Raw genomic sequence first — 14,269 nt, forward strand, 5'->3', positions numbered from 1 at the left:
GCTGAGGGGCTCAACAACGAAGCCCCTCGCCCCTCCCCACTACACCCCAATACACGTCAAACCTCAGACTTGAGGGCCTCCTTGCCCTCCGGAGGGGGCAACTCTCACTTTGTCTACACCCAAAATCTAATCTGTATAGTAACATAAAGGAAATGCTCTGCTGGAAAAAAAAAAAAAAAGGAAGTTAGAGTAAAAATATTCAGAGATGAAATGAAATTCTTAAACAAAAAAGTCATCAGAAGGTCTCTGGTTTTTCTAAGGCAAAAGGCCAGTTGGGTTTCTCTTTAAGAATTTCAGTAATGAAAAGGGTCTCATTTCTTACAACCAGCCAACATGTGATAAATATTTACTTCGAAAACCAGGAAAACAGCTAGGAAATGACCACTGGATCAAACTCCAGTGAGAAAACGAGACCATAAACAAATCTCAATTTGGAAATCAGCTACTGGAAGAACTGGTTCTTTTATTCCCCAGGAGATGGCGGCCAGGTGGGGCTTATTCTGGCTCTCCTAGCTCCCTCTCTCCACAGCTATGTTTCGCTGAAAACTTAATGCACTGTAGGATATATGTACATGTATAGCTGATTCATTTTGCCGGGCAGTAGAAGTTAACACCACCTTGTAAAGCAACTATACTCCAATAAAAATTAAAAAAAAAAAAAGACCGTGACTTGTGTCTCAGCCCCTTTTAGCAATGACCATGAACACTCGAGCCGCCTGGCACGGCCCCACAGATGCAGAGCTTGCCTGCCTCCCATGCTGAGCAGCTGACTCATCTCATTCACCCATTTTGGGATAAAAAAGCATGACTAAGGGGCTCCCGGAATAACCCTCTCTGTAACTGGGGAGGAGACAGCTTTGCCCAAAGGTAAATTCCGAACAGCAGCAAAAGCCAGGGCAAGCTGCAGAATCCTCTTCCCCTTTAACCTGAAAGCAAACTCTTCACGTTGGCCAAGGGCTGTGCTCCGGCATCGCGTGCAAATCCCGCCAGCACCCCGCCTGCATGTGGCAGGCATGCAAAACCAAAGCAGACGACCAGAGGAAACGGAACCAAAGCCAAGAAAAGCACAGCATGGCACAACCTTCACGCGACTGGGTCAATTAGACTTTAACCAGGAAACCCGCCTAGTTCCAAAGAAAGGCAGCAACTCAGATGTGATTCTTATCAGGAAAAGGAGAGGCACAGCGTTGTATATAAAACACGCAGATGCACACAGACCACGGCCATGGTGAGCTGCTAAAAATAAAACAAAGAAGCACAGCAAAGAGCCACCTGAAGAAACTGCCCCACAAATATTCTTTTGAGCAACTCAGTTTCTTTTTTTAAAGACGACGGCATACTTTTTTATACAGTGACACTCATTTAAGAAATGAGCTGTGAAGTGTTGATGACCAGGATCTGCATACAGGGCTGGAGTCCCAGCTTCCTCTGAAGTGGTCCTCAAGCATTCCAGCAGAGACGGGTCTGGCCCTGCAGGGTCCTCACCCAGCCCTGCCAGCTCACACTCGGCAGGAGCCAGGAACCGTGGGCCATGGATACTCACTGAAGCAGCACCCCATTAAAAAAAAAGTTATCCAGTTCATGTTTTTAAAGTAAAAATGTCTCATTGACAATCAACTAACCGTACTCCCCAAAACTAAATAAACAGGGCAGTAAACAACTACAGCCAAAATCAACAGGGCCACGTGCATAGTGGTTAAGGGCCCGGGCTGGAAGGCAGCTCAGCCATCGGGCGTCTTCTGTCCTCTCAAATGTAGGTCCCCTCACAGAAGGATGGGGGAAATATTGGCATCTACTTCTAAGAACTATCATAGAATTAATGAGATGATGCACAGACGACACCCAGCTCTCAAAGTTTACCCTTAGTAATAAGCGTGACCACAGAGGCAGACACTTATCAAAGGCCCATCATTTCCGAGATTAAAAGGGAGAAAGAAATCAGGACCCAACAGGGTCCTCGCCTTGGAAAAACTTCTAACCAATCGAGCTGGATGAACAAAGCCAACAGAATGACAGTGTGGCTCCCGAGCTCAGGGCTGGCCGGGGCACGGACTACCTGGGGCTGGGGGAGTGTGACAGCTTCAGAGATCCCCAGTGAGCCCTGCAGTATGACACTCAAAGGCAAGAAAAGACAGAGGGGCCAAACGGTGCAAAAGGTCACAGGTGGGAGAGCAGGAGGCAGGTCCCGGTGATGAGTATGGAGAGGAGGATTCAGGAATGTGATCAAGTGTGTAGCCTTGAATGCCATACCAAGGAGTTCTGAGTGTCGGGGGTAGCCGAGGTCATTAAAGGGGGCTTGGGAGGGTGGCAGGTGCAGGGAAGATGACAGCAGAGAGAAAACTCAAATCTTACTGCCAGGGCTCCAGGAGCTGGAGTGGTGGCCTTGGAAAAAAAATAATAAAGGTACAGATGTAGGACCTCCCTCAGAAGACTTGAGGACTCACTGGGTATGGGGTGAGGGGTGGATTTAGAAACAGGACACTGTTGGGGAAAATTGACACAGCAGGAAAGGGGAACATGGTAAAAACTATTTTCAAAAGTTGGTGGTGCCAACCAAGCTAGCCTACGAGGTAGCTAATGCCAGCCGCCAAGATAGCTGCAACTGGAGAGCCACCAGAAGGCCAGTGCCCTAAAATGCCTCACCAATGGCCCTGTCACATGGCCAAAAAACCTAAACTCACTTATTTGGGGCTGAGGAGTTTGTAACTTCCCTGACATGCAGGTGGTCAAGCGGGTCTCGGCTCCTGCCCTGTCTCAGCTACACTGGGTCTACCCGTGGGTGGCCTTCAGGAGAATGGGAGGGGAGTGGGTAGCAGGGCAGGTGAACCCTGAGGAACTTGGGGTAGGGGTGGGGGAGTATTGGAAGGGTCCAGCCCTCAGAGCGGGTAGGAGAACACTGGATGTGCAGAAGGGAAAAGCACAGGGAAAGAGAGAGACATAAAAATGGGGTGAAAAGATGCCCCCCACCAAAAAAACCTCAGGTCCCACACTCCTGCTTGGTCCTGTGTTTCAACTTTGTCCTGCCACTGGCTGAAAATGATGATTTCTGTGTCTCTCATATCTTTCTACGCTCTTCCTCAAGAAGGGCTAATGAATAGTCACATGACCCCAAATCATTCTAGATTCTAGAGCAGAAACCAGTGTCTAAAAGTTAGCACCTCTGGGACTTCCCTGGCGGTCCAGTGGTTAAGACTTCGCCTTCCAATGCAGCGGGTGCGGGGTTCAATCCCTGGTCAGGGAGCTAAGATCCCACACGCCTCAGGTCCAAAAAACCAAAACATAAAACAGAAGCAATATTGTAACAAGTTCTATAAAGACTTTAAAAATGGTCCACATCAAAAAAAAAAATCTTTAAAAAAAAGGTTAGCACCTCTGCATTTGAGGTCTGATTTTGTAGGGAGAGTGGGAGGTAGTGCTTTAAGATGGGCACTTATTCAATAAATACTGAGAACCTACCATGTTCTGGCCTGTTGAAGGCATTGGGATACACATATTACACTCATCTGCTTCCAGAGGCCACCACAGCACCTTAATTCTCAACTGTCAACCGAATGCTGAGAAGAAATTGAGAAAAGCATAGTCTCTAGACTAACTGCAGCTCATCTAACCCCAAGCACATTTCCTAAATTTTTCTTGCCACGCTTGTTTTGGTTATTTCCATGCTGACACTGCATAATAATATTCCCTTAACCTGATGTAAATAAAAACATAACAAAATGGAACTAAAACATTACAAAGATATGGATAATGATGTATTTTTCTGACATTTTTTGTATACGATTAACATATATCATTAGTATATATTTTAAGGGTTTATAAATCTTAAACAGAGTATTCTATAGCAAGTATTTAAATACCACCCTATTCTGTGTCATTAATACATTCCTTTTAAAATCCAAAATACCTTGTACAAAGTTACAGTGACAAAAGCCAACACAGCTCTCAGTTCAAAAGATAAATAAAATAAAGCACCTGAATTATACTGAGAGGCCTCAGTTTCTGAGATTCTTCACCGAGAAAGATAGTAATGTATGCTTTAATTGATATAAATTATAATCAGTCAATTACAAATGACTCTTTGCCTTGACCCGAATCACTTACCTCCTCAAGAAGCCGAGTTACAGAATCTATGTCATTATATGTCTTAGTCATCTGGCCAACTCTTTCAGCACATAAAACTGCAAGAAATAAAAACGACAGTGAAACTACTGATGCTACAAGGCTGCCAAACAAACAACCCACCTAAAAAAGTGGCTCTAAAGTTGTACTGGGCACAAAGGGTGATTGGTTTTGCTGGGTTCAGCCCCACCGGGTTTCGTTCCCCGGTTCCAGAGAAAAGATTCGAGCTGTGGGGTGAGGGGGCAGGGGTCTACTATTCACTGCAAAGCCTTGATGCTGCGTGTGTGTGTGTGTGTGTGTGTGTGTGTGTGTGTGTGTGTGTGCGCGCGCGTGTGTGTGTGTGCGTGCACATACGCACGTGCACACTCGGGGGTGGCGCTGAGGGCAGGGCGCTGGAGTGGAAAGGGGTCTGGCCTCATATACGGTCAGCAAACCAAAGTGGGTCAGCAGCACAGCGACTGAGGTATGAACCGTCAGAAAGATCCAGAGGATCTTGAACCCACTCACTGTGCAGACCCAACTACGTGGATAGACTGGGTCCTTCCCAAAGCAGCTCTTGGTATAATTATTAAACAGCCTAAGCTGATGATTGCATAATGGCACACAGCCCCCTCTTCCCCAAATGGCCTAAATTCGAAGGCTTTGCAACCGGTTTCCAAACCATGAAAACCAGGGTGACAGATTTTTTTTTTTTTAATCCACACTCCCACCCCATACCCTCACATACGGTATTTCATGACATATGCCATTTGCTTAAGAGGCCTTAAGAGGCTGTCTGCAGGCCACTTTAGGACTGTGTTCTGCCACTGGAGAAAAAGGGTGTGCACTGAAAGGAGGCTTTAGTCTCCAGAAAAATCTCAGGGTTGTTTTATTTTAAATCAATGGCAAGGAATCGATTTGTAGTCCAAATACCATGAAGGTAGCATGGGTTTTATTCTGAGGAGGAAGGAGCGAAAGCAAATGGATTTGGGGCCAAAGTGTAAAATTTTTTGAAACCAGCCACTTAGGGGCTAAATAATAACTTGTTAGTAACTCCTCATAACTAAGACTCTAGAAGATCACTCTTTTAAGCGTAGAGGACTTAGTCAGCTTTCGCAACAACCCACTTGCAGTCACAGCGCATGCAAGGCCTTTGGGAACTGAAGTGTATTGCTAAGCCAAACTCAGTAGCGTTACTAATGGCTAACTGCAACTGGAGAGCAATAGGCCTCTAAATATTTTATAAATCCAAGTAGAGATCATCCTAGTGAGTGAGCGCAGAGAAACCTGATCTGTTGGAATGATTTTCTAGCTTAAGGAGGAGACCTGAAATCTGGTTCCAAATCTGAAACCCTCCCAACACAGGGCCCTCAGAGCTGGGGGCTGGGGGGATGAGGAGGGGTTCCTTTGCTGGCCTCTCCTCCAACCAGTGCTTTACGGCAGGAACCCTCCAGCCACTGGAGAGAGCATTGCCTCAGGCATTTTCCTTCCCTTCCCACAAGGAAAAGCAAGGGAGATGTACAGGGTTGGTCTGAACCAGAATTTAATTTGATGGAGATGGAGTCCAGCTCAAATTGCTCAAAATAGATCATCAGCTCGAGGTCACAAGAAATCCTTAAGCGGAGATTCCTGTGCCTCGGACAGGAGTTGGTTTTCATGCTGCACAGCTGTGATGCTCTGCAACGGTACAGACAAGACCCGGGAGCCCTCTAGCCAGCTCCCTCCAGGAGAGCATGGCGTCCCCCGTCATCTACCGGCAGGTACAAAGGCCTCTGTGTTGAAGCTTGTGCTGCGACTCTAGGGCCAGCTAATGTCCCCCTTGCTCTCCTCAAAGGACCAAGTCCTCTGCTTTCCTGGAAAAAAAGACAACCAGGCTACATTTTAAACTAATCTTGGTTCTATGTCACCCTAACATAAGAGAACAAGATTCGGAGCAGCTTTTTGCTCTGGAACTGTATTAAACGGAAATTACCCTTATATTTTTAAAGCTTTTTTTTTTGAATTGAGATCACTGTAGTTAATCATGTGTAGATAATCAGATGCAGATGTCAGAAATAACTCAGAGATCCCATATACCCTGTAAGTTTCACCCAATAGTAACATTTTGTAACATTATATTCACAACCAGGGTACTGACATTGCTACAATCCAGGAATCTTACTCGGATTTCCCCATTTTACTTGAATGCGCACTTAAGCGTGTGTGTGCGTGTGCGTGTGAATATTAAGCTCTAATGATGTTATCGCCTGTGTAGTGTCTCGTATCCCCCAGCACAAGGACCCCTTTTATAAAGCTAATTGTAGAAATATTTAACATGCTTTAACAATTGAACCCAATAAAACGTACACCTGGGCCAGGGTTTTTTCCAGCATTAACCAGTCAGGCACACAGTGTCACCACGTACACTTGTGGTGGAGGCTTGGGGTGCAGAAGATGCAGGCAGAACCTCCGGGAGGTTCTGAGGTCTTTGACAGAGCCCACCTACAGAAGTCAGAGGCAGAAATGAAAAACTCCTATGGTAGCATGTGCACTATTATTCCAGTTATGTTTTCAAAATACATATAATCTCACCAGTGGGGGGGTGTACAGATTTATAATACACAGAAGAAAAGAGCAAAGCCATTAAAAACACTGAAATTTGGATAGAATTACCAATTTTAATATTCTTTTTTGTGCTTAAAAAGTTTTTTTTGTAGTAACCATGCACTGATGGGGAAAACATTACTTAAAATATTTTTCAAAAAATATGCAGTTGGGGCTTCCCTGGTGGCGCAGTGGTTGAGAATCTGCCTGCCAATGCAGGGGACACGGGTTCGAGCCCTGGTCTGGGAAGATCCCACATGCCGCGGAGCAACTGGGCCCGTGAGCCACAAGTACTGAGCCTGCGTGTCTGGAGCCTGTGCTCCGCAACAAGAGAGGCCGCGATAGCGAGAGGCCCGCGCACCGCGATGAAGAGTGGCCCCCGCTCACCGCAACTGGAGAAAGCCCTCGCACAGAAACGAAGACCCAACACAGCCAAAAATAAATAAATTAATTAATTAATTAAAAAAAAAATGCAGTTGACTACAATAGAAGGTCCTCCCTGAGGTAACTTTTAAGAGAAATTAGTAGCAGCAGCAGCCTACTTTTACCAAGCACGCTGACTACAGCCTGGCCTTGTTCTTAGCCCTCTAGATGGATTATATCATTTATTCCTCAGAGCAATAAATACTACAGGGTAGGCACTCACATTAACCTCATTTTACAAATGAGAAACTGAGGCCCAGAGAGGTTAACTAACTCATCCAACGTCACACAGCTAGCAAATGGCGAATTTCAAAATAAGAGGAGACTCCTAGCAGGGGCAGCAGCTAACATTTATGGAGGCCCCGCTATGTCCGGGGATTTAATGTGCTTCTTTCGTTTACTCCTCAGAACAATCTTGCAGGATAGGCGCTGTTATGATGACTACTCCACGGATGAGGAAACTGAAGCTCAGAGAAGTTAAGGACCCGACCAAGGTCACAGCAAATGAGGTTGCATATGGCGGGGACTGAACCGAGGCCAGTCTGGCTCCTGAACTAAACTAGGGAGCCACAAAGAACGCAAGGGCAAGGCTGAGGTCAGCACAAGTCAACAAAATTTAAGAAGCACAAAGAAATCAAAAAGCATCTGTGGTGTAGGTCAGATCCCTGACTCTGGGGCCCTGAGGCTCAGGTTTTCATAGGAGACTCTACCAAGGTCATGAGGCCCTGGGCAAACTCCTGTAATTGTGTGTCTTGGGTTTCTCTTCCGAGAAATGAGGAATAACAAATGACTCTTTAAACAGTAAGACAAGCACAAGCTGCACTTTTTAAGCACCAGTTTTCTATATTCTCAATCTAAAATAAACCGTCTCAAGTTTCTCTCTCCAGGAGAACAGTATTTCAAATAGAAGTTCCACTTCTGACCAAGGGAACTCTACCAAATAAATCCACTTCCCCGCAAAAGGTGTCCAAAACAAACAAAAATGTTATGCTCAGTAAAAGCTAGACATAAAAGACCATCTATTATATGACTCCATTCATATTAAGTATCCAGCATAGGCAACTTATAGAGACAGAAAGCAGATCAGTGGTTCCCTGAACTTAGGAGTAGGAATGGGGATTAACTGTAAACAGGCATGAAGGATCTTATGGGAGGGAGATGTATGTTCCAAAACTGAATTATGGGGCTTCCCTGGTGGCGCAGTGGTTGAGAGTCTGCCTGCCAATGCAGGGGACACGGGTTCGAGCCCTGGTCTGGGAAGATCCCACATGCCGCGGAGCGACTAGGCCCGTGAGTCACAATTGCTGAGCCTGCGCGTCTGGAGCCTGTGCTCCGCAACAAGAGAGGCCAATAGTGAAAGGCCCGCGCACCGCAATGAAGAGTGGCCCCCACTTGCCACAACTAGAGAAAGCCCTCGCACAGAAACAAAGACCCAACACAGCCATAAATAAAATAAATAAATAAAAATTAAAAACAAAAAAAAAACTGAATTATGGTGATGGTTGCCAACTCAGTAAATTTACTAAAAAACACTAAATTGTTCACTTAAAATGGGCGAATTTTACAGTATGTAAATTATACCACGATATTTTAAGTTACCACCAAATAACATGCAAACAAGCATCCCTGAACTACCTATGCCATATTCCAGCCACGTCCCCATAACATGACAAGGTAAACACATTCTTCCATGATCTCATGATGGAGCCTTCCTCCGGCCACAAGAATGTTCTCAGACAGCAAAACTGTTTAGGAATAGCAAATCATCCATTCGAAAAATCAGCACTGATGAATGGCACAGAAATGTACTAATCTATCCCACACAGACTAGACTATTTTTCTTTTTTCTTTTATTTATTTATTATGTATTTATTTTTTATTGGAGTATAACTGCTTTACAATGTTGGGTTAGTTTCTGCTGTACAATGAAGTGAATCAGCTCTATGTATACATATATCCTCTCCCTCGTGGACCTCCCTCCCACCCTCCCCCATACCACCCATCTAAGTCATCATAGAGCACCGAGGTGAGCTTCCTGTGCTTTATAGCAGGTTCCCACTAGCTATCTATTTTACACAGAGATAGTTGTCATAAATATTTGCTCAGAGGGCAGAAGACTTTCATGATACGTCCATAAGAAAACCGAGAGCCAGCTCTCTCCAGTTTTACTCTTCCACCCTTCTCCCAAGTTACAGCCACTTCTTGGAGATTCAGCCATGCCCTTCCTTTGCCTGTTGCCCTTCAATATCTATCTTCAAAATAATTTAGACTTGGCCCCAAAGCCCAAGTGTATTAACTACTAAGACCCATAAGACACACATGATTTGGCTTAAAAAACAAAACCTAACTATTTTCATGCAGCCCTTGAAGTGTGTACAGGAATAGGGTGAGGCCCACAGTACCTGGTAATAAAAAACAATGCTCATTTGTCACTAATTAGAACAAAACGAAAAAAGGCACAACAAATGCTCTGTATTCTTGTTTAAATGGCTTCACATCAAAAATGGCCAGAAGCCTAACGAACCTAATTCTTAGGAATGTCCCATGTCCCTTCCCACCTGTATTGTACAGGCTCACTTTCCCTTGCCAGGGTAGTCTGAGAGCAGGGCACCAAAGCAAGTTACTGAAGAGGCCGGGAAGAAGAAAGGAAATAACTATTAAGTATTTACAACATGCTAACTGCTACCATGGGCATTTTACAAATATTATTTCACTTAAAACCCAGAACAACCCGATGACACAAATATGACCCCCATGAAACACTATGAGACAGAGAGAGGGGCCAAGTGACTCGTCCAAAGCCAGACAGGACATAACCATGTACTTGAACCTGGTCTGTTGGGTGCTATAACCATCCACCCTTCCCTAGCCTTGAACACTCAGAGTTGACCTATGGTGGCCATTCATCACTAGAGTATTTAATGAAGGCCTCCTTGGTGATAATCAAGTGGCTCACTTAAGAACTGCTCACTGTGTGCCCAGCGCTCTGCTAAGTGCTATATGTCTAAGTGCTGGATGTAGACCCCTCCTTCAGGGTCTATGCTCATCCTAGGAAGAAAGTACTACTATTACCCACAGTTTAGACATGAAACTGCAACAAGGTCACAGAGCTATAATGAGAGGGTCTGATTCTATTTGATCCCCAAGTTGGGGCTCTTAACCACAGCTGAGTAAACACATGAATCCTACCCTCGAGGACTTCGAGGCCTAATTGGGAAGGTCAGACACATGTAAAAATTAGTATGGAACAAGCAGGAAGTGCCAGGTGAGAAATGCTCTTGGGGAGTTCAGACACAAGATGGCTGGGGACTGGGGGACAGGTGCCCCAAGTGGGCAGAGCAGTAAGGGGACCCCAAAATGCACAGACTGTGGGTCAGCTTTGCCCATGGCCAGCCCTGGGGTGATGCTGGTACCCCCACCCCAGAAAGAGAACCGCCCTGAACAAGGCACATCACCAGAGGCCTGCGGGGAGTAGCCATGGATACGAACAAACAAACCCCAGGCTGAAACCAAGGTGATGAAAACCAAGGGCAGAGAGACCTTTGTAACAGTGCTGAGGTCAGTGCCGATAAGCTAGGCCAGCTCCTTCCTCTGACGTGACCCTAGAGGGGAGAGTCCTGCGAAGTAGTGCTGCTGGTCACGCTGCATCAATACAGACCTCAGGGCCCAGGCCTGACGGCTCTCTTCCTGGGGTGGACATTCCCACCCCACAAGACATCACAACCACCAGCGGGACTCGGCACCGTTCCGCACACGGCCCAGCCTTCCCCCCTGCGGCCCAGGATGTCCCTCTCCAACTGGAGGAAAGAGCTCCATTTGCGCTGCTCCTTGGGCTTCACCTTGGAACCAGCTGGAGAATTTGGACATGTGACGTTGGCCATCGTTTTCATCTCAGCTTTTGCAGGTGATAATTACTGGTTAGTGCTCAGCACCTGAAAACTGCCCTTTGTGCAAAAGACTGACAGCAGCCGCCTCTGAGGAGGGGACGTGCGCTGTCCCGCAGTCTCAGGGCTCAGTAAACCCCAGACCGTGCCACATGCTCCTTTCAAATCCTGCCACCCGAAGGCAATCCTGAATGACGCCTGCCAGGAACTGAGTGACCAAGCTTGCAATTGGGTAACAGCCTCAGAAGCGTCCAGGTGAAAAAACATTACATAGTCGGGCTTCTTTAGGCCTCTCCTTGAGAAAGCGGAGGGAAACTGCCATGCAACAAACCACAAGGGAGTGATGACAAAACTCCACTCTTCACCAGTGTTTTCCTGGTGCAGGTGCCGCCACTCGGGCACAGAGGGGGTGTGACCACCATGTCACTCAGCAGCACTGTGATTCCCCCCCTGCTCCAGCTCATCCTGAGCAGACGGGATGGGGGAAAACAAGCAAAGCCCGTCTTCAAGAACACCACTCAGTAAGAAATCACTTGAGATCAACTCAGTTTCTGCACAACGCAAGCCTCCAGTGACCAGAAGACACAGAGCCCAGGTATTTTCTCTCCTGACGACAGAAAGAGCCATGCTACCTCTGACAGCTGTGTGAGCCAAGCAAGCTGCTTCTCCGGGTGCCTTGTGGGTTATGAGGATGACATGAGGTAACGGGAGGCAAGGGCCCAAGGCTCTCCTAGCTGAGAGCCTGGGTGTGGCGGAGGGCAGACCCCAAGGCGGGGCGAGGGCCCTGCTCTGTGCTTGTGGCCCTGGGACACTGGACAACATATCTGAACCTCAGTCTCTTTGGGTGCAAAATGGGAGCAAGGCTTATTTCAAAGGCTGTTTTGAAGATTAAACGAGTGACACTGGGAAGTGCCCATCACCCCCACAAGGTGACCTGGGAGGGAACAACAAATGTCTCCTGTATCCGTGGCTACCAATATGAGTGTTACCCCAAACTGATCTTGTCCTTCAGTTTTCAATCAGAAGTATCTCTTTTAGAACCGTTAACGGTGTAGAAAACCACCTAAATCACCTCAGAATCCAGGGAACATGGTTACCTCCACGTCTTGCACATATTCTCACTATTCACAGGGTCAGAAGAAAACAGGGTCCCGCCCAGTGAACACCTTGCTCTGGGATACAGATCAGGCTTCCAGCAAAACTGGACACAGAAACCAAGCCTTCCAAACCAAACCTCTGTCTTCCTGATCTACGCCACAGACTTCCTTCAGGCCGGGAACAAGTCTAGTGAATTTCAATTGACAAAGAAAACTAAGCATGTTGACAATGAAGTCTAGTTGGCCTTCCATATCCATGGGTTCTACATATGCAGATTCAACTAACCCCCGACTGAAAATATTCAGAAAAGAGAAAATTCCAGAAAATTCCAAAAAGCAAAACTTGAATTTGCCGCACTGGCAACTATTTACATAGCGTTTACATTGTATTAGGTATCATGTGTAATCTAGAGATGATTTAACATATACGGGAGGATGTGTGTAGGTTATATGCAGATACTATGCCATTTTATATAAGGGACTTGAGCATCCATGGGTTTTGGTATCCAAGGGGGTCCTGGAAACAATCCCCTGAAGATACCGAGGGTCAATTGTATCTTTCTTTTGCAGTTACTGTCCTGAAAATATTATTTTCACCTGCAGGACAGCTAAAAAAATTTTTATTACAGAAAGGAGGGAAATTGGATGGGAACAAAGAAGAGACAAGGAAGACAAATGTAACAGTCTATCTTAGGACGGCAAATACAGAACTGGTTCTCCCCCACCCCCTGACCCCTACCATCGAATGTGATCACAAAGTAGAGAACCTGTCATCTGTGAGATGTGGACCAGCACAGAACAAGGTGCACTGGAATCACCCAGAAGGTGTGTTAAAACCCAGACTGCTGGGTCCCACCCCAGCACGTCTGACTCAGCAGGTCTAGGGCGGGGCCCGAGAATGTGCATTTCTAACCCGTTCCCAGGCGGTGCTGCTGCTGCTGTGTAGGGACCCTACCTTGAGAACTGCTAGCACAGTATCTAAGAGCAGTCTATGTAGGGCCCTAGAGCCAGTCTGTGTGGGTTGAAATCACCTATGAGCTGTGTAACTTTAGACGAGTTGCTGAAGTTTCCTCTTATAAGTCTATGAAATGGAAAATTGTAACAGTACTTAACCTCCTATGGTTATTTTAAGGATTAAATGCATGAATCCACTTAAAGTACTTGGAATGGTGCCTGGCACATAGCAAGTACATACTAAACATTGGCTATCATCATCATTATCATCTGGTTATCAGTTTAAAAAAAAAAGTTCAAAATATATAGATATATGAAATATGTACATAAAATACGTGCAATATGATTTTTCTTCTCTTGACGAGGATATATGATACTGCTTTAGATCCTAGTAAAACCTTTCATTTTAGACTCATATGGTTCCATAATTGATTTTAAAAATGATCTTACGATGCTTTTAGGCAGCAGCTCATCTCATACTTTAATGTGCATAGGAATCCCCTGACGGTCTTGTTAAAATGCAGATTCTGACCCAGTAGGTCTGGGGTGGGGCCTGGGAGTCTGCATTTCTAACAAGCTCCCAGGTGATATGGGTACCCAGGATGCACGCTGAGCGGCCCAGCTTCAAGGGACACAAGCTGATCCAGTGAAATCCGGGCTGGTCCTAGTTCTGTAAGAGCAGATGGAGGCCTTTCTCTTGATCACTTCCAGGAACCCAACAAATGCACAGTCCCAGTTGGTCTTTCACTCCTCTCTCCTTTCACCTCCACCATCTCTTTCATGAAAGGACCAGACAGGGGGTGCCAGGTTTCAGCACTGCTCTCCCCCTTTCTCCAATTAAACACTTTTAACTGTCCTATAGGTGAAGTGTTAATATTCTCAGGGCAGTAACCTCAAAAGAAGAACACTTTCAGTATACAGCCAATTATAAACCATTTAAAAAATAAAAAGTTATTCTGAGACATGAAAACAGGCCGTCACAGAGCAGAATTTTGAAAAAGTTTTTTGATTGCTTTTACTCAAGACCTAAAGAACTTCCTGCAGTCACTCTTTAAACATTCTGTTTCACAACACCCCCCCAAAAAAATCCCTTTTTCTGGGCTGTGAGTAAAAGCCCCAAAAGCCCAATTAGGAAACTCAAACTCAGCATTTGGGTGCATCTTTATTTAAAACCCTCCCCCCTCTTCTCCAAAAGCAGCACCCCTCTGATACAGCCTGGTGGTGAGTTCC

The 14,269-nt window shown here is 45.9% G+C and overlaps 1 protein-coding gene across 7 annotated transcripts in view; it reads right to left on the minus strand.

The window, feature by feature from the left end:
- Positions 1-14,269, minus strand: part of TRAK1 (trafficking kinesin protein 1) — a 99,213-nt gene that overhangs the window by 38,634 nt on the left and 46,310 nt on the right. For all 7 annotated transcript variants that reach the window (XM_082412780.1, XM_082412786.1, XM_082412781.1 and 4 more), the window contains one exon: positions 4,102-4,178. In XM_082412780.1, coding sequence (XP_082268906.1) covers positions 4,102-4,178 — 77 coding nt within the window. The remainder of the gene's footprint in view (positions 1-4,101; positions 4,179-14,269) is intronic.

Source organism: Balaenoptera physalus (assembly GCF_965194825.1).
Source record: "Balaenoptera physalus genome assembly, chromosome: 11".
Taxonomy (NCBI): domain Eukaryota; kingdom Metazoa; phylum Chordata; class Mammalia; order Artiodactyla; family Balaenopteridae; genus Balaenoptera; species Balaenoptera physalus.